We start from the raw sequence: 25,565 nt of genomic DNA, 5'->3' as shown, positions 1-25,565 counted from the left end.
TACATATTCGAGTATTAACTAGTCATCTTCATCTTCCAGAGAGGGCACCCGCAATTGAAGGTCTGGAAAAAGTAGTTGGAGATGAATTCCAAACCAACCTGTAAGGTAGTACAACGTTTTCTTGTCAGCGATGTTTGCAAGAAATAACTCTGATTCACAAGGATGACACATGAGATAAGGAACGTCAAGCAAAGGATGGATCTCCAAATCACCATATGGGCCAGGGTAATCAAGAGAACCGTTCACTTTAAAGTAGAGAACAGGCATTTCGAAAATCTCATGGTAAACAATTGAAATATCAATGATATCCTCACCATTCTGAAACTGCACCATATTATACATATCACCATTTGCGGAAGACTTGACATAATTGTGGAGTATTTCAAACGGCTCTGGTGAAGTCAAGTGGAGCAAAATCCTTCTGTGGAGGGCTGGTAGCGTTTGATTGAAGTCTTCTTTCTTCATATTGATGTGTAGATGACAATAGATATACACGAAACAAATTAATGAGCGATATTGCAAGTTATCAAGTTTCTTGTTTTTCACTCCACTATTTCCTGAAACAACGATGGTGCGGGAATTATCTTGTTTGAGAATCTACAACATTCGGGATTGCCCCAGATTAGTTACAAAAATATATAATCTGAATCTCCAGGGAGGGATATACACTTGTACTCCTTTATTGTTCAAGAGGTTACATCATAGCCCTCATAAGTAAGATTTCTTGCTTTCCCTCTGATGGATTTTTCTTCAAGCATTATCCAATTCTAACTACACCTCACTTATCAAAATGCTAAACTCATCTGCCCCTTACAAAAAACTGCATAAGCTGTCTTCGAAAGACTCCACTGGATAAGTCTCTAATTTACCAGCAAGAAGTCAGGTGTGCATAGAGCTGACTATTGCACAAGTAGACTACCAATAGTCTCTGACTAGGCTAGTTTTGTCTCATTGACAAACCAGAATAGGAGTTTCAATCACGATACAAGCTATGCAAGAATTACCGTAAAGTCCCTATAACTTCACATACCATAATGAGCTTCCTCAAGTAACTACGAAGCCAGGAACTGGCAAAGACTACTTCTGAATACATATATTAACGATTACGAACCTCACATTTCAGTACAGGTATATTCACTGTAAAAAGGTAGTGACCGTGCATAAAGAAGAAGTTTCTCCTAATACAGCCAATCCTGAAACCGATAATGGAACCAAAAGAAAAAAATAGTGTGAATGGGCAAATACGAGTAATTTCGATACGTTTCTTATGATATGAGTGGCGTAGATACATTAGGGCCACAAAAGTGGCGAGCAGGTGACCAAGTTCACCAAACACTAAATTGATAAGGCAAGTAAAAAAGAAACACATGGGCAAGCCCTAGCTCTGCTTGGGTTCCGGGTCGTCTGAAGTGGATTCACTCAACAAGTTCAGCTTGCCATTGAACATGATTCCAGAGTTCCCCGCACTGATGGAGTTTCTGTTATAAATTTCTTTCACTTTCTCAGCATTGGGGTGTCTCATAGGAATGCCTCCAAAATTGGATTTCTGGCCTCCCTTTTGGTTTTGCATGGCGTAGTCTCCACTATCAAAGTACTTCTTATCTTGAAACTTGGAGGAAAGAATCTGCTGGGTGGTTGGGAGCTTTCCATACATGCGGTATATTCTCAACTCCTGAGGAGACAACTTGGATAAGTCAATGCCTTGTTCGTTCTTTGGCGGACACAATGGATCTTCATCTGAGGACATGTTGCTAGTTTGCAGATATAAAGGAGGTATGAGCAAATGATGAAGGCGTGCCCATGTTTATATGCAGGTCAAAATTTGCTTTTCTTGACTCTTGTATAGAAAAGTGAATGTCTCTATTTTAATATTGTGCTCAAAAGAAGACTCTGAATGTAGGGGAAAAGTGGCACCATCAAAATGCAAACATCCACCAAGTAGGCAATAATGCTATACACCTCAATGGGGATCGGAAGTGAGTTTGGAAGTTTCGACACAACCAAACTAAACTCCACAAACGTAGGTAAGTCAGACACAACGGCGAAAAAATCAGCCTCTATCAGAATGTCAATGTAAATGTCCAATGTATCCTTAGCTGCGTCTGTCTCGCCAAACTCTTTGGCACGGAGAAATGTATGGCTGAGATCAAAGTTGAAAGGATAGGTGGCTGGCCAACAGAGCTTGACATTGATGACATCGTTGGAGTCAAATGTCAGGTTGGCGTAATTGTTGAGTTTAACCAAAAGCCGCTGACTGCGCTTCGAATGGAAATCGTATGGAAGCTTTATGATGCTGTCGGATGTATCGTAATTCGTGGCGTTGACAATAGGGAACTCGAACATAACCCATGTACTTGAATTGTACTGTTCAAGTTGGCTATCGACATATGGAGAAGTTCGTACAGGGACATTGTAGTAGTTTGGGACGGTAAACAGAAACGTTTCTGTATTTGCCAAGACTCGTACTGTAAGAAGAACAAGAAACAACAACACCTTTCGAAGCATATCTCTTGCAGGCTTGGAAACACGAACCAAGGAAGATATCGAGATGATGGTGTACGGGTCTTCCCACGCCAGAGATGCGCATATACATTTGCAGTCAGTTTCCTAACACATTGTCAACGGTTAATTTGAGGTTTGGGACAGTTTCACAATCAGCAACAAATTCTCGGACACCGAGATCACCAAAACATTCAAGCAAAAGTTTGATGGATGTTGGAAAGCGAAACTTATGTTGTTTCAACCCAGTTCGTAGATAAGCCAAGTTTGCAGTCCATCCTTCAAGCACAAGCAGCTCCAATGCATCAAAAGTATGTAGAAGTCTGGAAAAGATGGTCATGGTGAGAAACTTTTTGTTGCATGTTATGCCAAAAAAACTGATTTTGATGTTTCTAAGCGAGCTGGCGCGGCTTGGGAATGGCGCTTCGAGAAAGTTGATGAATCTTTCCAGCAAAATGAATGGATTGTTGTTTGAGTACGTGATAGATAAGTCATGGAGGCTATCGCTGTGATTGAAATATTCCAAGTTAAAAGGGTACTCCCACGTACAGTCCTGGAGAGATAACGTTTCTAGCGTCGAGAGGTTGGGAGCTTCTTCTTCAATCCAGTTAAAATGGTACTTTGACAAACAAAGATGCCGAAGGCCATGAAGGCCAGCAATATGCGAAAGATGGAAGATCTTGATGCTGTTGACCTCCTTGTCTGAGTATAGGCTCAACGACCGAATGTGGAAGCTCTCATTGTACTTGAGCCAGTACGACAGATTGTCTGAATTGACGGTCACACGAATTAAATTCGGTAGCACACTAGGGGATAGAAGCGTGCCAAATGTTTTTTGCTGGTACTCGTTGAACGAGTTGGCCTCTATGATACGAAGAGACCTTACTAGATGTCGATACTGCGAGATGGCTGTACCTTGCTTGTTTTTGTGGAGATCGATAATTTGGTCCCAGGTAGCCTTGATATGCTTAAACATGTATATGACTAGCCGTTCTCGGAATTCTCGACATACCAACGAAAGTGATTTGACATCGGAAGGAAGCAAATGACTGAATATGGTCTCTAGCAAATCCTCTGGAAGATCAGTAAGCAAGCGCTGCCTCTTGTACCTTTTTGCAGAAGGAGACATAAGTACAAACTTTAAAATCTTCCAGTGTTATACATCTAAACAAGACCTCACTATGCTTTAGAGACGACTTTTTGCTATAATCAATGTACACCTCATTGTAACTTTTGTGTCTTATCGTGATGAGTGGGGTGCGCACGACAAACTATATCTTTACACATTCAACAAATGCCACTATTCAATGCAATGGGAAGAACCAACGGGCTCGTCTTTCTTCTTCTTATATTTTCTATTATGGCATGGTACCAGTTTTCGTACCGTCCGTCTCATGATGTGAAGGACAATCATGTCTTAGAATTTGAGTATGAACCCACAGAACGATTCAATTTGGACAGCAAATGGAGTTGGGCTCTCACAATCTTGATTCTTGTCATCACCAGTGTTTTCATTTCAAACTGAGAATGCCAGTCTATGCATATTTCTCCATCTTTTCACATGATTCGTGGCCCATATCTTTAAGAAACGTGATGGGTACGATTGAATGATCTACCACCAAAGTTTCGTTGATTGCCCAATCTGTTTGAAATCTACTCTCCTGATTCTATTTACTTTCTCTTTTATTTCTTGTTGTCGAAGCTTGCCGTGCCCCATCTAACAGCATTACACACCATCATCGGTTCTTTTTTTCCTTGCGCGAACTCCATCATCACTCTACAATGAAAGAAGGAGAACTTCTTCGGCGTATCCAAGAACTTGAGGCAGAAAATGCTAAACTAAGGCAAGCCTACAATCCGCAAGAACACATTTTCGAAAAAATCGACTCTCACTTCTCGTTGGAAGAGTACAGGCGGTATGGGCGTCAGATGATAGTTTCAGAATTTGGGTCTCTACCCGCGCAGAAACGACTCAAAGATGCCAGTATTTTGGTTGTTGGTGCCGGTGGCCTTGGCTGTCCAGCCTTATTGTACCTAGGTGGGGCTGGAATAGGTAAAATCGGTATTGTTGATAATGACATTGTCGATGTCAGCAATTTGCACAGACAGGTTCTTCATACGACAGAGACTGTTGGGATGCTCAAATGTGAATCAGCAAAACTATACCTAAATCGCCTCAACCCTCATGTTAGTGTCGCTACTCATCCAGAGAGACTAACAAACGAGAATGCGTTTGGTATCATCAGTCAATACGATTTGGTTCTCGATTGTACCGACACACCAGCAACACGTTACTTAATTAATGACGTCTCTGTGCTTTGCGGTAAAACTATAGTGAGTGGATCCGGGGTGAAGACAGATGGCCAAATCACAATCTTAAACTTCCGGTCAGAAGGACCGTGCTACCGGTGTTTCTATCCTACTCCTCCAAAACCGGAATCCGTTTCCACGTGTGGTGATGCTGGTGTTCTTGGCCCTGCTATAGGAATAACGGGAATTGCAATAGCTATGGAGGCAATCAAAGTTCTCACCGGTTACTATGATAAGTCGTTTGAGCCCTTCTTATCAATGTATTCAGCATACCCGATGCAAAACATGAGAGTCTTCAAAATGCGCAAGAGACAGAAACATTGTCTTGTCTGTGGCGAGGCGCCTACAATAACAAGAGAAATAGTGGAGTCGGGTAAGATTGACTATGCTGTTTTCTGTGGATCGGTCAACAGTAATATTTTGACCAGCGAACAGAGAATAGACGTGAAGGAATTTCATTCACTAAGATCAGCAAATCCAAACAGTATTTTAATCGATGTGAGACCACGGGAACAGTTTTTGATCACAAAGCTACCGAATGCCATAAACATTGACTGGACTAGCATATTGTCCAAGATTGATTCTGTGGATGACTACATCCCTCTGTCATTCAACAAGGATGAAGATGCGTTATATGTGATTTGCAGATATGGCAATGACTCCCAATTGGCGGCGCAAAAGCTTCATGAATTAGGTTTCAGGAAAGTTAAGGATATAAAAGGTGGTATGTACAAATGGAGCTGCGATGTTGATCCTAAAATCCCTATATATTAATTCATCAAAGGATCTAATCTTTCTAGAACTAAAAGACCCGTGTATGTACCAAATGCATAAGTTGAACTGCTTTGAAGTGTCTCATTCCATGCAGAAGCAGAAATAACTACTTCTGGAGGAGTAAAACTGTACAAAACGTCTGATTTTTCCGAAGAGGTTGGAACGTAATCTCCTTTAAGATTAATGATACTTCCGGTTTCATCTTTAGTTAGCGACCAAAGTTTGAGCGGAACAACTAATTTGTTGTTGGCTTTGGGAACTCCAAAGATTTTCCGTCCAATATTCATAACGTAAACGTCACCCATAATGTTTCCCACAAGCGCAAACGGATGATTAAGGAATTCACTAATGTGGAATGTTGACACTAGTTCCGTTCGAAGCAAAAGAACATGCTTTTGGTGCGGATGACGGACAAAAGTGTATCCTATACTTTCAGCACTATCAGGATACACGAAGATACGGTATCCATTGTGATGTAGAGGCTTCAACGTCGAAATCGTGTAATTGCTTTCGACTCTGCCTTGTCGCAAATTATCATATTGTAAAGCAAATGCTTGAGTAGTTGCAGTATTGACTAAAAGCACATGAGATTTCTGCACCGGGGCTATTGTGATGGACACTATGCTTGAGTCAGCCAAATATTCCATGAAGGATGGGATTTTCAAAGTTTTAGGGTCCTCTAAACCTGGCAACATGAATTCAGCTACAGCGCCATCTAATGTCCCCACAATAACCTTAGTATGGTCTAATAGATCATAGGACGTAATTGGAACAATTTCTTGCTTCTCGTGTCTCTCATCTTTAACGGCGATTGTGAATGAAGGCTCCAATATCTCATAATAGTTCGTTTGTTCCGAGATAGAACGCACGATCTTGTAGAAATGCAACTTGCCATCGGAAAACCCTCCCATAAGAACACCTATTGTTTCGTTGCTAAACTTGACGGGAAGCCAAGAAAGCTCCTTCGTAACACCAAACGCAGTTGTATCGTAAACCGCAGATAACGTCATTGAGCGAACATCGTCAGAGCAAGTCCATATCTGAATGCATGATTTCACTTTTCCATTTGCTTTGTTTGGTAGTATGCTCAAAGTAGGATCTGAAATCGATGCAGCTAGTCCATCTTCGTGATTGATCACAAATACAGCTAAACAAGAGATATCTCCGTAAGGTAGCCACTTCATTGCAGTGATAGTACCTCCAACATTCAATGCCAAACCGTTTCTCCCGATCTTGGAATGGAGGTCAACTGAATCTCCTCTTGCCAACGCTTGTTCATGGGATTGATCTCCTTTGCTAAATTTCATTTGTATGGGAGTATTCTGCCCAAACTTTTTGTAAAATGATTCTTCCAGTACATTCTGGACATTAAGGTCTGCAAAACCGAGGTCATTTGAAGAGATTTGTACCTCCTTTATCTTGTGCTTTTCCTCATTGACCCAATTACTAAATTGTTTTTCATTAATGTAAAAGAGCTTATCCCCCCACAATTCTTTCTGGTCTAGAAGGAACTCGAAAAGATCATTTTCAAATCCGAAATTATGATGGAACCTTCCAACAAAGCTCAAGTCTCTTACACGGGGCAAATTAGCCTTGAGTATGACTTTGTTACTATCTGTAGTCATAAGGAAGAGATGTTTACTATTGTTATTTCGCGAGGTAAATAAAGACATGTGCCAATCGCAAAATGTAGATACTACGAATCTCAAATCGTAAGCGATTTCCCAAGTATACTGTATGAAAAAGGGATGAAGATGATAGTTCAAGATTATTTGGTATTATTTCCGTTTGTCCCATAAAACATTGGTTCATTTTGTATTCTTGTATGAGAAGCCAATCTCTTCTCCGCGACTATACGATTATATTATCTGACAAAGACATAGACACAGAAAACGTCAATAGTATGAGCAACAATCTGCTGCCTTCGAAAGGGAAGAAGAAGAAAATCTCTTTTCTACAAGACGATGACTTTTTTGTCATAAAGAAGAGTAAAAAGCAAAAGACTCCATCGTCGGCATTGGTCGAACATCAAGAATCAAATCCACCTTCTGAAAGACATACATCCGAACCCCAATCCATTATCACACCTCAAGCCACGGATAATTTAGAGTCCGATGATTTGTATCAGTCGTTTCATTCTGCCCGAGATTCATTTTCTGTAACTGATGCAGATGATGATCTGGAAACATTGCAAGTGACAGGGCATGCAAGAACAGCTTCCAAAGAAGTCGATGAAAGACTAGACGATTCTATAGAAGAGATTGACGATGATGACCTCAATACTTTTTTTAGGGAAATCAAGAGTTCCCGACATCTCGATAAGACAAACACCTCTAGCGAACGCACTCGCATCTATATCATCAGAATCATTAACAAATATGGCCTTCCCCTTGAGACTGAGGTAGCTGTTTCAGGTGACAAAACTTTTGGAAGCATCTTGGACGACTTAGACATGGGAGACAAGGAGTACCCAGTACTAGGTGTGAACGGTGCTTTGGTTTGGGTCGAAGGAAAATCAGAGCTCAAACGGTTTTTCAAGCCCAGCACACTACGAATCCCTATTCCTACCGATGGAGATTCGACCAGATTGACAGTTTTGTATATACCGCCCGATAATGTGGATCGATTCGAAAGCATTTATCCTGAGTTTCAGGATACACCTACTAATAATCTGCAAAACGTCATTGATCTTCTGGATACCAGTGATGGAGGAGGGCAACAGGACTCGGCAGTTTCAGAAACGCTTTCGAAGCAGAGCTATTTCATTATTGGACTAAAGGGGAAAGACAATAAGCGAATAGAGTGTGAAGTGGGACCAGATACAAAAATACGGGATTTATTGTGCTATTATATTAAAGTGAAGGGCATAGATGAAAACACCGTGCAGCATCCAAAGTTAGTTTTTGACGATGAGGAGTTAGACCTCGAAGGTTTGGTAAAAGATACAGAATTGGAGGAGGAGTTTGAGGTGCAAGTATATATATAATTGATGGGTATCTATTGCTCAATGGTTTTGAGCATTCTCATCCACGTTAAAGAAGACTTCCAAATATGCCTCCGATGTAGCCAATGACATAACTACCGAACCAGGTCACCGTACTAGCTCCAAAAGGGAAGTAGCTAAAAATGTAGTAAAGAATTGCAAACATCTCGATGACACTAGCAAAGATCGTTAGCAATGTACTTTTGAGAATAGCAGCGCAATACATTGTCGTCAAAACAGAACCGAAAAAGACAGAGGTGAAGACAATTCTCTCGCGTCCCATCAAATGCTTCACATATGCATGTGGGCCTTGAAGGATCCCAAAGGAAACAACAAACAAAAGAGATCCCATCAGCCAAAGGAACGCAAATTTGGTAGGCTTTAAAGCAAGTACTGGAAACATGAAAAAGCCCAAGGCAAAACAAAGTAAAGATGCTCCCAAGCAGCATCCAAATCCGACGATTCTCTCGAATCGGCTCATCTGAAACCAAGAAGGTTCTTGGCTGGCGCTGGTGCTTGTGTTATAAGACGGCAAAGCGTCATATAGATTGTTTGCTCCCGATCTGACATAGTCTCCCCATTCAGCAAATGCTGGAAGCGAAGTTCGAGGTTGAGTGGGATTTCTGTTTGCCCAGTTGCCAAACTGGGCCCTGAAATCCGATTCTGGTAGCGACATTGCAGATTAGACAAGAATTCAGACCAACTGTGGGGACTTTGCTCTGCTGGGTGTATATCGGGGTGTACGGGTGTCTTGGTCTACGTATGGGCCCTTAGCTTGAAAGCAAGTGTAGTATTGTTGTCATATAAGAAAGAGAGTAGCATGATAGACTACGGGACAAACTTTACAGGCAACAGTCTTTATCTCAATTTTGTCTGTTCAATTTCTACAACTTCTCAACCAGTTCCAAGGCTTCTTTCAACGACTCGTGGAGCTTGCCCAACTTCTCAAAGTCCGTTTCTTGCGCTGGCCAGCCCACTCCCAATCCTGTAGCTTCGTCCCTCTTGGGGATGAGGTGGAAGTGTACGTGGTCCACCTCTTGGTGGGCAATTCTGCCGTTGTTCTGCAAAACGTTATAGCCCTCGCCTTCAGGGGTATTGTTTTCATCGAGTTTCAAGACTTTGGTCAACTTCTTGACCATTGGCAATAACTCGGCAAGATACTCATCGGGAATATTGTGCAACTTGGCGCCGTGGTATTTGGGAATAATAAGACAATGAGCCTCAGCAGTGGGTTGAATGTCCAAGAAGGAGTAAGCGTGCTTTGTCTCAAGCAACTTGAAAGAAGGGATTTCACCCTTGATGATTTTGCAGAAAATGCACGATGCGTTGAGCGACATGGTATATATAGATCTGTGGGGAACTGTGGTGGTTACGTGAGGTTATTATAGTGATCCGTGGAGGCACGGGTGCGCTAGCTCGCATTTCTCCATAGTTAAGACTGATTGCTATGGGCTAAAGCTCCCAAGGTTAAACAAAAAAACCAAATTAGTGACTCAATGTCAAAGGTAGAGACTACTAACCAGATAGATATTATTGTCAAGCCACAAAAACTTCCAGTAGATTGGAGTTTCTAGATGACATTTCCCGAATGACCACTTTCGGCAACAACATGTAAAGTGTTATCTTTGAGTAAAAATACTCCAAAATATTTATAGCTGCGAATGAAGTATGCATTTTGACTAACCGAGAAAATGAGTTACTGAAAAACGATCATCAACGCATTTCAACACTGGCAGTCATGATGGTCTTGATTATTCAATATGAGGCGGCATAAAATTAGCCCTTCTAAATCACCCAAGAAATGTAAGGCCATAAATACCAACCACTCTGAGATGTAGATAGATGTACCCCGGTCTTTCTTCTATGATCGATTATTCTTGTCATGTTTTCCTCATTTACTTTCTTATCCTCGTTTCCTGAGTTGATTTTGCCCTTACTGTCTTATCGCCCAGTCCTACGCAATGACACATTAGTATTGCCAATCTATGCTATGCTCTCTCACAACAAAGTTGACAATCATATACATCGATTTTGCATCATGATGGTATTACATAGACATACACACAGATTTTTCATTTCCTTAACACCATATCGACTTTGCCACCACAGCTTCACACAATGTTCCATTTACTTCGATACTGATCTCGTAAGGGCCTCGGGCGCGAAACCCGTACACCACCCCTCTCGGTCGCACAGTTGCCCGTTCTACTTTGGATAGATTTAGTGGCAACATTCTTTCTTGTTAACATCTGTTTTTAACGAACTCATAATGACAGAAGACAAAAAGCCATTGTTGGATGCCTCTGGCGCCAGCCACAGTGAAGATAAAACTGCGACTGCGATTTTAAGAAGAAAAAAGAAGGACAATGCCTTGATTGTCGATGACGCCACCAATGACGATAACTCGGTCATCACCATGTCTTCGGCCACAATGGAACTTTTAGAATTGTTCAGAGGTGATACTGTTTTGGTCAAGGGTAAAAAGAGAAAGGACACTGTCTTGATTGTTTTGGCCGACGACGATATGGAACCTGGTGTTGCACGTGTCAATAGATGTGTTCGTAACAACTTGAGAGTCAGATTGGGTGACATTGTTACAATCCACCCTTGCCCAGATATCAAGTATGCCAATAGAATTTCCGTTTTACCTATTGCTGACACGGTGGAGGGAATTACCGGTTCCTTGTTTGATGTCTACTTGAAGCCATATTTCGTCGAGGCGTACAGACCTGTTCGTAAAGGCGATTTGTTCACTGTGAGAGGCGGAATGAGACAGGTTGAATTCAAAGTGGTTGATGTTGATCCTGAAGACTACGCCATTGTCGCACAAGATACTATTATTCACTGTGAGGGTGAACCTATCAACCGTGAGGATGAGGAAAACAACTTGAATGAGGTTGGCTATGACGACATTGGTGGTTGCAAGAAGCAGATGGCTCAAATTAGAGAATTAGTTGAGTTGCCTTTGAGACACCCACAATTGTTCAAGTCCATTGGTATCAAGCCACCAAAGGGTATTTTGATGTACGGACCTCCTGGTACTGGTAAAACCATCATGGCTAGAGCAGTTGCCAACGAAACAGGTGCATTCTTCTTTTTGATCAATGGTCCTGAAATTATGTCGAAGATGGCCGGTGAATCCGAGTCCAACTTGAGAAAAGCATTTGAAGAAGCCGAGAAGAACTCCCCTGCTATTATCTTCATTGACGAAATTGATTCCATTGCCCCAAAGAGAGACAAGACGAATGGTGAAGTTGAAAGAAGAGTGGTTTCCCAGTTGTTGACTTTAATGGATGGTATGAAGGCCAGATCTAATGTTGTTGTGATTGCTGCCACTAACAGACCAAACTCCATTGACCCAGCCTTGAGAAGATTCGGCAGATTCGACAGAGAAGTTGACATTGGTGTTCCTGATGCTGCAGGTCGGTTGGAAATCTTGAAGATTCACACCAAGAACATGAAATTGGCAGGTGACGTCGACTTGGAGGCTATTGCTTCTGAAACCCACGGTTTCGTTGGTGCTGACGTGGCATCCTTGTGTTCTGAAGCCGCTATGCAGCAGATCCGTGAAAAGATGGATCTCATTGATTTGGAAGAAGAAACCATCGACGCCGAGATTTTGGATTCTTTGGGCGTTACCATGGACAACTTCAGATTTGCTTTGGGTAACTCCAACCCATCTGCCTTGCGTGAAACTGTTGTTGAAAATGTCAACGTCACCTGGGATGACATTGGTGGATTGGACGGCATCAAGAACGAATTGAAGGAAACTGTTGAATACCCAGTCTTGCACCCAGATCAATACCAGAAGTTTGGCTTGGCTCCTACGAAGGGTGTTTTGTTCTTTGGCCCACCTGGTACAGGTAAAACTTTGTTAGCTAAAGCTGTTGCAACCGAAGTTTCTGCCAACTTCATTTCTGTTAAAGGCCCAGAATTGTTGAGTATGTGGTACGGTGAGTCTGAGTCCAATATTCGTGATATTTTCGATAAGGCTAGAGCGGCCGCCCCTACTGTGGTCTTTTTGGATGAGCTAGACTCTATTGCTAAGGCAAGAGGTGCTTCCCAAGGTGATGCTGGTGGTGCTTCTGACAGAGTTGTCAATCAATTGTTGACCGAGATGGACGGTATGAATGCAAAGAAGAATGTGTTCGTCATTGGTGCGACTAATAGACCTGACCAAATTGACCCAGCATTGTTGAGACCAGGTAGATTGGATCAGTTGATTTACGTCCCATTGCCAGATGAGCCAGCGAGATTGTCCATTTTGCAAGCTCAGTTGAGAAACACTCCATTGGAGCCTGGCTTGGACTTGAACGAAATTGCCAAGATTACGAATGGTTTCTCTGGTGCTGATTTGTCCTACATTGTGCAAAGAGCTGCTAAGTTCGCGATCAAGGATTCCATTGAAGCACAAATTAAGCTCTCGAAGGCAAAGGAGCAAGAGGTGAAGCAGGAATCTTCTGACGACGTCGAAATGACCGACAAGTCTAAGGCCGAAGAAGAAGAAGAGGAGATAGAAGACCCTGTTCCTTTCATCACAAGAGCACATTTCGAAGAGGCTATGAAGACTGCTAAGCGTTCTGTTTCTGATGCAGACTTGCGTCGTTATGAAGCATATGCGCAACAGCTACAAGCTTCCAGGGGCCAATTTTCCAACTTTAGATTCGCTGAGAACGCCGGTGCAGGTGCTAACGTTGGTCAGGATACCCTTGCTCAAGAGGCTGAAGAAGACGACTTATACAGCTAGGAAGGTTGGTTCCATTTATAGGAGCAATAAATAAAGCTTATCTTGTTCTTTGAAACCCGGGACATATCGATTATTCTTGGACCAGAGCCTCTCAGCGTTACACGTACTGATAAGCTTCGGTATATGAGATGTAGATTTTTACTTTCTACCTATGTGAGACCCTCGTTTTTTATGCTAGACTAGATCTGAATATCCATATAGAATGAGGATTGGCGTTACAATTGCTTTGCAAGATTGATGTCCGACGTGGTATGGTGTGCACTGGCTGAATATATATAGACTATGTACGCTCTGTTGGGATTGCTAGACGATGACGGTACACCAGATGTCAGGCAATCGCAGTGCTGTGGTGTATACATTACCAGTGAATGCAACTATCATAACTGTGGGCAATGACACGATGACAATTACTTTGCTCCCAGATCTACATGAAGACCAGCAAAATACTTTTATACGTGTTGTTTGAATTATCATAGGCATTTAGGCAGCCTTGATGATACAACATGGCAGACGTTGACGCATCACGGTAGTAGGTTGCCGAATTTCGCGGGTACGCAAAGATATTGAATATAAAACGGCAGGTACACTTAATTATCTGGTCTGCTCCGTACTCCGTACTGATAAGCGTATGAGATTAGACTAGCCCCTTTTTTGCCGTATTCACTACTATAAGAACTGACGAGTAAAAGCCACGAACCAGAACCAGGAAAGTTCGATTTCAGTATACATTACCATTCGTATTCAGAAGCACACTCATAATCATTCTTTACGTCCTTTGTGTTTGTATCTCTTCATTAAAACATTACTAAGCATATAGAGTATCTCGAACATGTAAAACTAGCTAATTGCAATTTGATTTTTTTTTTTTTCTAAGACTTCATCCGGGAATGTTTAGGGACACGGAAAACCCAGTAAAAGATAACAGTCATGACAACATTGAAGACTAAGAATCCGATGAAAATGCCAATATCTCTCCATCTAAGTTTGTATTTCGCATCAATCGATTGCAAAAACGCATTAGTCGACGCCATTGTGCAGTATTTGCAGTTTCCAGTGGCACTTTCATCAAGAAGATATCCTCCAGCCCGCAGCATATAATCTTTCATGTACTCTCCGCAAGTAAGATTGCCAGTGGGGCGAATATTCAATAACTCTTCTTTGGCGCAAGTCACAGATGAATTTGCCAAAGAAACAGTCAACATCGATGAAATCAAATAGGTGAAAGGATTAAATCTGTATAAGAACCTCCAGAACTTGGGCATCTTTTTGTATGTCACTAAAACACCAGAAAAGTTCAAACACACAGTGAACATCAAAGTTGCCAAATTAGCGGCGTTGTCAGCCAATTCGAAAAACGAAATACACAACTGAGCCAATGTAGATGTGTAGATGAAAAAGATAACGATGATGAACCACATCGTTGCACCTCTTTCGTGGACAGTATCAGTTGGGGTTGCATTGTTATACAATCCAGCAGGGTAGTACCAACAGAAGAAGGCCAAAGTACCGCAAAGGATATTCCACGGAACTTCAGATGTGATTTGGGCAGTGATGAAGGCAAGCCAAGAAAAGGTTTTTGATGGTCTTTCTCTCACTTCGTAAAGTGATCTCTGTGCAACATAATGAGGAAGATACTGTTGAATCAAAGTCATGATAACAACCAAAAACATAAACACCGAGAACATTTGATTTTGCAAGCCTTGTTCTGTCTTTTTTGCTTTGAAGAAGGTGAAACCATTGAAAAGTGCAGAAGTGATGGCCAAAAAAACCTTTGAATAAGTGTACTGTGGTGTTCTCCAGTATTGTTGGAAAACTCTGTGTAACACGAGCCAATATTGAAGTAAGTAACCAGCTGCATAAGACTTGAACCTCTCCGGATCATCTGATTCGGGAATATTAGGTAATTCTCTTTCCATTTCATCCAACTCGCGCTGTACTTCCTCATACTCTTTGGATTTCAACCACACTTGATAGTAGTCCTGATTAGCATGAGAACCCGGGGCTGCACCAATAACTTCCAACATCCATTCCACTGGATTCGCCTCTGGCGGACATTTTGGAGCACCGTATTTCTCAAAGTAATTGATCAACGTATTACATCCTTCACCGAGTTTACCGAAATAAATGGTTTGGCCACCTTTCTGCAAGAATAAAAGACGATCGAACTCTTTGATCAACATTGCTGATGGTTGATGGATTGTACACAAGATAGCCTGGCCGTGGTCTGCCAATTTTCTTATCAATTTACAGATGGACCAAGCAGTTTGAGAGTCCAATCCTGAAGTTGGCTCATCCAAAAATACCAAAAGTCTTGGTCTAGCAGCCAATTCAACACCAATGGTTAATCTCTTCCTTTGCTCGACGTTAAGACCTTCTCCTGGCACACCCACCACAGCATCTGCGTATTTTCTCATTTCCAATAAGTCGATAATATACTCCACATAAGAATTTTTCTCCGCCTTTGTAACTGATGATGCCTGCCGTAAATAGGCTGAAAAACGCAAAGCCTCACGTACAGTAGATGTGCTCAAGTGTAAATCCTGTTGTTGAACATATCCAATCGATCTTTGGAAAGATGAGTCTAAATGGCGACCATTAACCATCCTTGTTCCAGTCTCGATGACTCCAGAGGTGAGTCTGTCAGATAAACAATTCAACAAAGTAGTCTTACCTGCTCCTGAAGCACCCATCAAAGCAGTAAGCTCTCCTGGTTTCACCCATCCATCAATCTTATCTAAAAGAATTCTCTTTTCATTTTTGACCTTGACGGAATAGGTTATGTCTCTCCAATGGAATGTGTTAGTAGATTTAGGTAGTCTGTTATCATTGTCGCTGTCCTTTTCGTCATCAAAATCATCCTCTGGGCGGGGTTTTTCAGTATTACCCTCTTCAAGATCACGAGCGAGTTTTTTGTGTTTCTTTATTGCAGACCGTTGAAACACCAAAATTTCACCCTTTTGCATAGCACCCTTGTTATATTCCACAAGGATGATGTAAGTGAATAAAAAGAATATAACATAAGCAACCACGATGCCCCAGTTTCTCCATTTATGTTTGTTATAATAATCAAACGAAAGTTCAATGTACCGATCCCCATTCACAGTGTCTTCTCCCACAACAGCGCCCACAACAGAACAGATTCTGTTAAAACTGCCAATGTTTTCATATCCTGGTCCACTAGGGACATAAGCTGAACATTTGAAGTTACGATTGTGGAATTCATTGGACACTAACGCCTCAAATGCATAAGCGACTGGATCAATATAATTGATCCACCGACACCAGCCATGCATTTTCTTAGGTGGAATAACAAAACCAGTGAAGATAGTCAATGCCAACAACAAGATAGAAGCGGGTGTCATGGCCTGAGATAATGACTTCGTGGCTGCACCAATGGTTCTAAACAAATGAGACATGGCTAGTGTAGCTGTGAAATTCATAAGCATGTAAAAGAAAAAATACCCTGGTTCTCGTCTCAAATGTACAATAAAGTACAAAATGAGATTGAAACATATGCAATTACAGATCTTTGTGGGAAGTTCAGTCATGATAGATGCCAAAGCATCTGCCGAAGGGTGGTATAAAGCATATTTTTTGTGTTTTTCGACAATTGCACGAGCTTCATACAACGAGAAGACTTCCAATAACGAGGAGAAGGCATTAAACAAAACGGCGAAGAAAAGAACAGCTGTTCTCAGATAGAATTTCGCTGTAGTTGGAGCTAAGCTCAAAAACATTGTCGAAATAACAATTGAAATAAATGTATTTCCACCAACCACAAACAATGGGACGGAAGGGTCACCACGTAATCTTAAGATATTTCTCTGCATGATGTATTTCACTTGCATTCCAAAGGAAACGGTAAAAGCAGAATGTGGACGAGACTTCTTGGATTGACGGGCGTTGTGGTGGGCATAAAATTCCTCCCGTTTGTTTTCATGGTTATCACTTTGCCAAATTTCATCAATCTTCTTTGTTGTAGCCTGATTCTCTGGGGTATTCTGCCAGTAATTGTAAAACTCAATGGGGGTGCGGGGAACCTTATCTTCAAATCCTTTTCTCACTTCACGTTCCTTTGGATTAGTCAAGGAAGTTAAGAAATCAGCCGTTGTCTGACGAGCTGGGCAGTGGTAACCCATATTAATGAAAAATTCTTTTGCAGAGCGGGCATCACCAGAATAAATTTGATAACCCTCGTACAATAAAATCACATTGTCAAACAAGTCATACGCATCCTGGGAACATTGATAAATAGCCACAATCGGAGTAGCATTTGCGATCCTCGCATTTGTCTTAAGAGCCCTAACAAACTCCAAAGCTGTGGCTGAATCTAAACCACGAGTGGAGTTATCCCAGCATTGCACATTAGCCTGAGACAAATAAACCTCTGCGATAGAAACTCTTTTTCTTTCACCACCAGATACACCTCTGATGAAGTCATTACCCACCTTTGTGTATCTGGTATGGCTCAAACCAAAAGTGGCCATAGCAACATCTGCCATGTGCTTGGCATACATTTCTCTAGTTACACCCTTTGGCCGGTTCTGTGGGGTTCTCATTTTAGCTGCAAGAGTTAAGGTATCTCCAACAGTCATTTGAGGGAAGTGATTCTCAGTCTCAGCACAATAAACAACGTCACCTCTAAAATGACGTTCGATCTCCTGTGGTGTAAGTCCATCATAAGAGATGATCGACTCTTCACCAACATGAAAACCGTAAGTTTGCGACGCAATAGTTTTCAAAAAAGTTGAGCATCCCGCACCAGGACGGCCCAAAACGACAGTTAATTTCCCAGTGGGAACTATCCCGTCCATGCTCTTCAAAATATCAAATTCATTGCTTTTCTGGTAATTTTTGTCAAACTTTCTGATTGCTTGTGTAAGACCCTTGAGAGGAGAATTACCAAACGTTGGCTGGTAGTCGGAGCCCACAGCATGGCCGTAACATCTAAGATTCTTGTAAATGACACTGAGGGAAGATGGTTTGAAGTAGTCTGGGTCACTGTATGTCATTTTACGCATGTTCTTGATCCAGAACTCAGAACTAAACGAATCGGAATTGGGGTCCAAACGAGGATCAATTTCTTCATCCAATATGGGATTGACAGGCGGACCACCCTGGCTCGAAAGACGACTCAATGTTCTAACGAGATTGAGCTCATGGTCATTAGAAGCATTCTGCGAGTCTCTGGTCATTGATCTGGCCAACAGTCTGATGTTGTCTCGGACTTCTGGCGTGAAACCCTCATAGTGGGAAGGCCCTCTTGAGTTTGAAGTGTTTAAGGACGAATTGTCCTGTTTATCGCTCTCTTCACTCATGGCGAAGAAGTAGATTGAAGATTGCAGAGTAGAAATACAAATGCAGGGGGCAAAACCCTCATCTTTTACGTTAATGGCCCAATGTCATTATTTTCCATAATAGTCCATCCACCTCATCCTCGGCATGGAAAGTCTACCGATACCGTGTGCGTTTTAATTCCGGCCGACAGGATCCGGGGCCCCAGAGAAGGATTCCTGTCTGTATGCAGGAGAAAGTGATGCAGAATGGTACGATTGTCGGAGTACATGACCAGCGTTTCTCTGCAGAAACGGCAAACAATAAGGGTTTGCATTGGGGGAGTGTCGCAACTCAAAAAAAAAAAAAGCTGCTAACGTCGATCACACAGCAAAGTGGGAAGGGTCCTTTCCACCGGTCAAGTAGATGGGGTGGGCGGCTTGTATTGTGCAGTAAAACTACCCAGGAATTCGATATTTTGGATGTTTACTATTGTTGCTCTTTATTGTTATTTTCTCTATAACCAGTGTCCGGAGCCGGAAAAACATATCGTACCGGTTCTCACGCAGTACGAAACGTCAAGAGCACACATAGCCTCAAGCTCTATCCACTCCTGGCATGGACTTACCAAGTCTGACTGCAATTCCCACTGGATTGGCAATAACCGTATCCAAGTCCCAAATGCCCGACTTGTAGTAGATGTCTTTTTTCAAAAACTCAAGCACCTCCTCTCTCGATTCTGCCATCAAGTGGAAAGTGCTTCCAGCAAATTGAGTCTTTTCCACATCTTTGTAGATGGCACCGGCTGAGTTCACAATCCCTGCGTTGACGGTGGCTGGAATGGCGGCCACGTGCTCTGGCCTAACCTTGCTTCTGTCGGTGCCTGGTTTGTCGTATACAATAACGTTCCATTCAATTGGAGCCATCTTGTCTTGTGGTGAGTGTGTCACTGGTGGATAGTTGCGTGAAAACCTCCCCATATATTGGCGGTGTACGGGTGCCCTTGCCCAATGAGGCGCTACACTGACATCATTGGTAGCCGAACATCAAGATGAAGATTTATTTTTTTCATGTTGATGCTGGCTCTGTGGCATTCTACTAGCACAAGATGTTATTTTCCCGCATCTGTTTATTGCTATTGCTAGCAGTTGCTTCTGGTTCTTGTCTCCCTTAACGGTATAATTCAGGCGCCGTGCATACCGCCTGTGTCACTAAAAAAGAACACCAAAGCGCACGTAAATCCTGTCTTGTATGCATGTTGCCTGACCAGCGAAGAGACAACCGAATGCCCTGGTATTGCCGTTTTCTGCATATCACCGACGCCACGACAAAAATAAACAGATGCAATTACCTTCGCTTGAAGCGTGTTGCACGGCAGGAAAAGAATTGCATGTTTATCCCCGTACATTGCCGTCGTAATTACAGATCCACATTTGTTTCGTCGTTTGTTTTTGCGGTTGTGGTCCGTATTCGGGCCTAATAGCTCTCAAAGCGGAGACTTGGGGGCCGTCTCACAGCAACTGAAGTCAAATTTGTATTGCTATGTTATTTTCTGCATTGTCTTCGGACGGGAAGTGAATGCTACCTTAGTCGTGCGGCGCGGGTACGGCTAGTCAAAAGATCCCGAAATTCCCCAACTACGAGCGCGAAGCCATTTTTGAGACACATCAAAATTTCCGAAAAAATACGATGGCAGCACAATACCAAAACACAGCTTTCGTACATGGCAAGAACTGTATCGATATCACGGCAAATGAAGTAACCATTCCGTGAACGAAAGGAAATAAGATATGCAGCAAGAAATCACCGCTCTTATTTCCGGCCGCATCTAGCCACTCATTGCAACAGCATGACAGGCAGAGGTTTCTTTTTAGTATCCGTAAACCTGTGTCCTGTCGATAAATGGCTGAGAAGAAAAGAACGGAACTGAAAAATGAACAGCATTCCGGCCCTATGGTAAAAATACAGGTTTCGCGAAAAGAATGAACCGCCGCAGTCTCTGTGCACAAAAGAAGGTCCTACTGGGGTTCGAACCCAGGTTACCGGAATCAGAATCCGAGGTGATACCACTACACTATAGGACCAGTTTTTTGACTATGTAAGGACAGTTTTGGTATGATCTTAATAATAAAATATAAGATACTGAGGGGAGTAAGAATTACGGATTCAATAAAGATACTTCGTAACTTGTTAACTATCCTAACTTATGTTAATCTTACTTGGACTTCCCCCCAGGGTATAACCCCGAGTTTTATATCTCGTGATCGCGCGCGTCTCCTGACCGCACGTCATATGATCCATTCAATGTCTTGCACGTGACCTGATTCTCTCTCCTAACATTCTCCCCCTCCTAGATCTCGGTCGTCCTCGATCGATAGCAGGTTCATGGATTGATGGAAGCCTGCGCGTAGGCATTGTTGTTGGCGGAGGTGTTGGGCCTCTGTCCGGAGGTGTATCCCAACTGAGTTCAGAATGAAACTGTTTGTCTAGTTCTTTCATGTGATTGTACGCTTGTTCGAGTTGACAGCGTTTCTCACGGGCTATCTTTCGATAGGCAGCAATATGAACTTTGGTGGTCAAGACAGGATCACAGTGTTTCCAGCGTACGTGTATGAAGATTCCCAAATCGTCGACTTTAGTAATTTCAGTGATGTCGTTGATTCGTTGATCTAAATCAAGTGGTGAGTATGGCGGTATGTGCAAAACATCGTGGTCTCGTTCGAGGAATGGTTTAAGATTTTCGACGTTAATGACTGGGTGCGTTGGCATATCAGGTGGGAGCCTGATTTCGTACGCGTTGTCGTTGATACGTCGTTCCACCGTAAACGGTCCAACGTAAGGGTGTAACCATTTGGTTTGAGAGTCCAGACGAAATAGATGTTTGCGTTTGATAGCCACTAGCTCACCAGGGTGTAAGATCAATTCACGTCGGTGGCGATTTTCATGTCTTTCCATGCTGTCTTGGGCCTGTGCCATATTCTCTCGAATTTGGTAAAGTACAGTGGTATGTGATCGTAGAACGTCTTTAGCATTTAAGGTTATGGTTTCGTCGAGCGAAACGTCGTCATCAGACGGAAGTTTGAAGTGAACACGAGGGTGAAATCCGTAGTTAGCGAAAAAAGGTGTAGTACCAATGGTTGTTTGATATGACCCATTGATTGCGAACTCGGCAATAGGTAATAGTTCTTCCCAGTTGAGGTCACTGTGCGTGAGTCGTAGGGCGCGAATTTGTTGTTCTACCACTCGGTTCATTCTTTCCGTCTGTCCATCCGTTTGTGGGTGGTTGACAGTAGACATTCGTCTGTCGATCCCTAGGAAGTGTGAGAAGACACTCCACATGTGACTGGTAAAGGTCGGATCTCGATCAGATGTTATTGCTTCTGGTATTCCGTGTAATCGGACAACCTCTTTCATAAATATATTGAAAAGTGCTTTAGTATTGAGTTCTAACGGGGTCGGAATAAGGTGTACCATTTTGGTAAGGCGGTCGACGACCACTAAGACCTTTTCATTTCCGTTCTTTAACTTTTCCATACCTGTGATATAGTCCATTGATATTTCTGTCCATCGCTGTTGCGGGACGGGCATTGGCATGATTAAGCCGTATGGAGATTGTGTGGCAGTTTTCGTTAGTTGACAGACTTCGCATGTTCTCGCGTAAGCTTTACAGTCTTTGAGCATGTTGGCCCAGTAATATTGTCTGCTCAAGGTCTCACACATCTTTAATGCCCCGGGGTGATTGTTCAAATCCGCGTCGTGTGCTTGTCGTAATAGGAGGCGACGCACAACCCCGATCGGAACGCATAGTCGTGGATTGTCGTGCGTGGAGATGGCGTAGCGTAAAAGGCCATCGCATGCGGTGTACTTGCGAAGTTTGTTTTGTATTTTTAATTGTGGGTCAATAGGTTGCTTTTCGATTAAGATTTTGTAGACATCGACGAACTGGTGATCGTTGATGTATTCTTCCTTCATGACCTCCAAATTCAACACGTCAGGTTCTTCTAGTAAGCCGATTCGATTTACCGTATGAATGGTTTGAGGTTGGCGACTAAGAGCGTCAGCGACCACATTTTTGGGTCCTGGAATGTATTTGATTTCAAAGTCGAACCGTGCGAAGAATTCTAACCAACGTAAAATACGTGGATTCTGATGGGGTGTCGTGCGAATATAATTCAAGGACTGGTGGTCAGAGTATACGATGAAGTTTGTCCCACTTAAGTAGTGTTGCCATTTCTTAAGGGCGTAGTGAATTGCTAAGCATTCCTTTTCGCGTACCGGGTAATTTAATTGCGCTCCACTGAGTTTCTTTGACTCGTATGCAACGACTCCAAGAAGTTTGTGATGTTTATCCGTTTGTTGTAGGACGGCACCGATGCAGCGATCACTTGCATCAGTGTAAACGACATACTTCTGCTTTGGATCTGGTAATATTAATATAGGAGCAGAAACTAATCTGTCCTTGAGCTCGTTAAACAGTCTTGTCTGTTCTTCAGTCCATTTAGTTTTTTCAGCGGTGTAGTCGTATAGACTAGCTGCGATATGAGCGTATTTCTCAATGAAACGACGATAATATGTCGTCAATCCCAAGAAGCTTAATGCCTCCTTTTTTGATTTCGGGATTGGCCAAGTTCTTATGGCTTTTATCTTGTCTTCGTTCGGGGAAATTCCTTCCGAACTGATCACATGTCCAAGGAAATTCAACCTTGTTTGGAAGAAGTAACACTTCCTTCTTTTAGCGATGAGATTGTTTGCTCGGAGGATTTTAAATACCTCTTCTAAATCGCGCTTGTGATCCTTCTGCGTTTTCGAGAAAACGAGGATGTCGTCTAGATAGACAACCACGGTCTTGTTGAGAATCTTGTGAAATATTTCATTCATAAGTCTTTGGAACGTAGCCGGAGCATTCGTTAGACCGAAAGGCATTACTCTCCACGCGTACTGACCGTAAGGCGTTACGAACGCAGTTTTGTCGTAATCCTCTTCCGCGATTGCCACTTGGTGGTACCCAGAGTGAAGATCAAGGGAGCTGAAGACTTTCGCACCTTGAATGGTATCAAAGATATCATCAATTAAGGGTAGCGGAAATCGTTCTTTAATGGTGATCAAGTTCAATGCACGATAGTCCACGCACAAGCGTTTGGTACCATCTTTCTTGTGCACGAAGATCACGGGTGCTCCATAAGGGGAACCATACGGGATTACTCGTCCATCTTTCAATAGAGTCTCAATCTGCGTAGATAGTTCCTGTTTGTCTTTGTGTGACAATCTGTACGGAGGTCGGTGCGGCGGGGTAGAACCTTGGACGAGAGTAATTCGATGCTTTACCTTCCTATCAGGAGGTAGACCTGCGGGTAACGCGTCCGTTACAACGTCATCAAAACGTTTTAGGTCGAAATCAACAGGGACTATGCCTGGATGTGCATCCTCGTCGTACTCAATCCTTTGCACAAGGAGAGTCAGTATAACATTATTATGTTTTTTACATTCTCTTTCGAGTTCTGCGAGACTAATGTCTTCGTACTTCGTGTCGTTCTCGATCACGGTTTGATTTGGCCGGAGTTGCATCAGCGGATGTATAAGTCCGAGTCGCCGGTGATGGTCGATGATGAACGGGCGTCCTAATAGGATCTTATCATGAAGGTTTGGATAAACCACGAAGGGTCTGTACTCAATGTAACCATTCATTTCTAGTTTAAGGGTAACCTTGTGTGTTACCAGGTCGACTTCGCCTTTCTTAGCGAAGGTAAGTGTGCTAGGCTTAGCAAGTGCTTGTAATTCTGCCTTTAGTTCGATCGCCGTGTCGAGGTCGATGAAATCAAGGGGTGAGCCTGAATCGACGAGAACTCCGGGAAATGATTTATCATTCACGGTTACAGGGATCATGAAATCATCTAATGTGCCATATTTTATGGGCAAATCGGGAGCCTGCGAAAGGTCTATTGTTTTGTTCTTCTTTCGTTCTTGTTGCTCAACCGCTATTCGTTGAACTCTTAAGTTGTCGCTGAAACGATCGTTCACATAGCTTCCTTCCAGCTTTGGTCTTTTTTTGGCTGTTCTTTGTCAGCATCTTGGTTCAGATAATCCTTATTGGAACTTCTTTTGTAGTGAGAGAAGCGGTAACCTTGCTTTCTTTTAAAAGGTTTTGATTGGGTGGTGTTACTTTCCTTGTTCGTCGGGTAACGTTTCTCCCTGAATCTCTTACGTCCTCTATCCGCGGTTGACGCATCCTTGTTTCCTTCTTTGATTTGGAACAACTGGTGTGGTTTGACCACAGAGCGGTTTAACCTTTCGATAGGGATCTTGTACCGCTTCGCTAAGATTTCAGCTTGAGCGACCAACTCGCTGACCGTCGCTGGTCGAGGGTCAAGGTTCCTCAAAAGGCCTTGGAGCTGAGTATCTCTGATTGCTTCAATGAAAGCATACTGGTACAAATCGTCGATTGTCAAAGTCTGATCCTTTCCGTAGAGTTGGTTCCTTCTTCTTCTCCATTGGTCACAATAGTGTTGCCACGTACCTGCAGGAATATCCTGAAGCGTGTCATTCATAATTGAGAATGGAGAACGCGAACGTTTCTCTATTCCATTGCTTTTAAGGAGCCATTCGGCGAAAGACCCTAACTCAAACGTGTTCAGGTTTCGGTACGTCCGAAATGCTTCTTGAAGTTCTTCTTCGCAATGGTTATCTACCAATTCGATAATTTCTTCATTAGTCAACTTCTTTGTTGTTGAAATCTCTTTGATGATGTCGATCCAAGTTTGAAACAACTTCGCTACCTCTGGAGTGTTGTAGGTCAACATGGGGATCCTCTTCTCAGGGATCTTTCTGTTTCCAGTGGTAACAGGTTGTTGAATGTCGGGGGTGACCGTAGTGGATGACATGATTGACTGATGATGGATTCCTCTAGAATCGTTGTTGCGGCGCTACCAATTGTAAGGACAGTTTTGGTATGATCTTAATAATAAAATATAAGATACTGAG

General features: G+C 42.6%; 15 protein-coding genes and 1 non-coding gene across 16 annotated transcripts; 4 read left to right on the top strand and 12 right to left on the bottom strand. All coding sequences in view use genetic code 12, as the record gives it.

The window, feature by feature from the left end:
* Positions 1 to 18: 18 nt before the first annotated feature.
* Positions 19 to 465, bottom strand: FOB63_002714 (uncharacterized protein; the record flags this gene model as incomplete). Its single annotated transcript, XM_066102270.1, has 1 exon — positions 19 to 465. The coding sequence occupies one exon, from the start codon at positions 463 to 465 to the stop codon at positions 19 to 21; it is 447 nt and encodes a 148-aa protein (XP_065958415.1).
* A 913-nt stretch (positions 466 to 1,378) lies between these two features.
* Positions 1,379 to 1,747, bottom strand: FOB63_002713 (phosphatase regulator; the record flags this gene model as incomplete). Its single annotated transcript, XM_002616240.2, has 1 exon — positions 1,379 to 1,747. The coding sequence occupies one exon, from the start codon at positions 1,745 to 1,747 to the stop codon at positions 1,379 to 1,381; it is 369 nt and encodes a 122-aa protein (XP_002616286.1).
* A 113-nt stretch (positions 1,748 to 1,860) lies between these two features.
* On the bottom strand, positions 1,861 to 2,505 carry FOB63_002712 (uncharacterized protein; the record flags this gene model as incomplete). The annotated part of the gene is made up of 1 exon (XM_002616241.2): positions 1,861 to 2,505. One exon carries the CDS (start codon positions 2,503 to 2,505, stop codon positions 1,861 to 1,863), a length of 645 nt encoding a protein of 214 aa, XP_002616287.2.
* A 94-nt stretch (positions 2,506 to 2,599) lies between these two features.
* FOB63_002711 (uncharacterized protein) lies at positions 2,600 to 3,628 on the bottom strand (the record flags this gene model as incomplete). The annotated part of the gene is made up of 1 exon (XM_002616242.2): positions 2,600 to 3,628. One exon carries the CDS (start codon positions 3,626 to 3,628, stop codon positions 2,600 to 2,602), a length of 1,029 nt encoding a protein of 342 aa, XP_002616288.2.
* Positions 3,629 to 3,793: 165 nt separating this feature from the next.
* Positions 3,794 to 4,024, top strand: FOB63_002710 (putative integral membrane protein; the record flags this gene model as incomplete). Its single annotated transcript, XM_066102269.1, has 1 exon — positions 3,794 to 4,024. One exon carries the CDS (start codon positions 3,794 to 3,796, stop codon positions 4,022 to 4,024), a length of 231 nt encoding a protein of 76 aa, XP_065958414.1.
* A 257-nt stretch (positions 4,025 to 4,281) lies between these two features.
* On the top strand, positions 4,282 to 5,583 carry UBA4 (Uba4p; the record flags this gene model as incomplete). The annotated part of the gene is made up of 1 exon (XM_002616243.2): positions 4,282 to 5,583. One exon carries the CDS (start codon positions 4,282 to 4,284, stop codon positions 5,581 to 5,583), a length of 1,302 nt encoding a protein of 433 aa, XP_002616289.2.
* A 28-nt stretch (positions 5,584 to 5,611) lies between these two features.
* Positions 5,612 to 7,256, bottom strand: FOB63_002708 (transcription factor TFIIIC subunit; the record flags this gene model as incomplete). The annotated part of the gene is made up of 2 exons (XM_066102268.1): positions 5,612 to 5,649; positions 5,711 to 7,256. The coding sequence occupies 2 exons, from the start codon at positions 7,254 to 7,256 to the stop codon at positions 5,612 to 5,614; spliced, it is 1,584 nt and encodes a 527-aa protein (XP_065958413.1).
* Positions 7,257 to 7,408: 152 nt separating this feature from the next.
* Positions 7,409 to 8,569, top strand: FOB63_002707 (uncharacterized protein; the record flags this gene model as incomplete). Its single annotated transcript, XM_002616245.2, has 1 exon — positions 7,409 to 8,569. One exon carries the CDS (start codon positions 7,409 to 7,411, stop codon positions 8,567 to 8,569), a length of 1,161 nt encoding a protein of 386 aa, XP_002616291.2.
* A 46-nt stretch (positions 8,570 to 8,615) lies between these two features.
* SFT2 (Sft2p) lies at positions 8,616 to 9,242 on the bottom strand (the record flags this gene model as incomplete). The annotated part of the gene is made up of 1 exon (XM_002616246.2): positions 8,616 to 9,242. One exon carries the CDS (start codon positions 9,240 to 9,242, stop codon positions 8,616 to 8,618), a length of 627 nt encoding a protein of 208 aa, XP_002616292.2.
* A 208-nt stretch (positions 9,243 to 9,450) lies between these two features.
* Positions 9,451 to 9,903, bottom strand: HNT1 (adenosine 5'-monophosphoramidase; the record flags this gene model as incomplete). The annotated part of the gene is made up of 1 exon (XM_002616247.1): positions 9,451 to 9,903. One exon carries the CDS (start codon positions 9,901 to 9,903, stop codon positions 9,451 to 9,453), a length of 453 nt encoding a protein of 150 aa, XP_002616293.1.
* Positions 9,904 to 10,835: 932 nt separating this feature from the next.
* On the top strand, positions 10,836 to 13,313 carry CDC48 (AAA family ATPase; the record flags this gene model as incomplete). The annotated part of the gene is made up of 1 exon (XM_002616248.1): positions 10,836 to 13,313. One exon carries the CDS (start codon positions 10,836 to 10,838, stop codon positions 13,311 to 13,313), a length of 2,478 nt encoding a protein of 825 aa, XP_002616294.1.
* An 869-nt stretch (positions 13,314 to 14,182) lies between these two features.
* On the bottom strand, positions 14,183 to 18,631 carry CDR4 (Cdr4p; the record flags this gene model as incomplete). The annotated part of the gene is made up of 1 exon (XM_002616250.1): positions 14,183 to 18,631. One exon carries the CDS (start codon positions 18,629 to 18,631, stop codon positions 14,183 to 14,185), a length of 4,449 nt encoding a protein of 1,482 aa, XP_002616296.1.
* A 552-nt stretch (positions 18,632 to 19,183) lies between these two features.
* On the bottom strand, positions 19,184 to 19,567 carry OFR1 (Ofr1p; the record flags this gene model as incomplete). Its single annotated transcript, XM_002616251.1, has 1 exon — positions 19,184 to 19,567. One exon carries the CDS (start codon positions 19,565 to 19,567, stop codon positions 19,184 to 19,186), a length of 384 nt encoding a protein of 127 aa, XP_002616297.1.
* Positions 19,568 to 20,600: 1,033 nt separating this feature from the next.
* Positions 20,601 to 20,671, bottom strand: FOB63_005566. The gene has a single exon. It is a non-coding gene; the product is annotated as a tRNA-Gln (tRNA).
* A 217-nt stretch (positions 20,672 to 20,888) lies between these two features.
* On the bottom strand, positions 20,889 to 24,470 carry FOB63_002701 (Reverse transcriptase (RNA-dependent DNA polymerase) family protein; the record flags this gene model as incomplete). The annotated part of the gene is made up of 1 exon (XM_066102267.1): positions 20,889 to 24,470. One exon carries the CDS (start codon positions 24,468 to 24,470, stop codon positions 20,889 to 20,891), a length of 3,582 nt encoding a protein of 1,193 aa, XP_065958412.1.
* A 131-nt stretch (positions 24,471 to 24,601) lies between these two features.
* FOB63_002700 (uncharacterized protein) lies at positions 24,602 to 25,465 on the bottom strand (the record flags this gene model as incomplete). The annotated part of the gene is made up of 1 exon (XM_066102266.1): positions 24,602 to 25,465. One exon carries the CDS (start codon positions 25,463 to 25,465, stop codon positions 24,602 to 24,604), a length of 864 nt encoding a protein of 287 aa, XP_065958411.1.
* Positions 25,466 to 25,565: the final 100 nt, after the last annotated feature.

This window comes from Clavispora lusitaniae (assembly GCF_014636115.1).
Source record: "Clavispora lusitaniae strain FDAARGOS_655 chromosome Unknown tig00000078_pilon, whole genome shotgun sequence".
NCBI lineage: Eukaryota > Fungi > Ascomycota > Pichiomycetes > Serinales > Metschnikowiaceae > Clavispora > Clavispora lusitaniae.
Note: the sequence above shows the minus strand (reverse complement) of the source record. Positions and strands in the feature narration are given on the sequence as shown.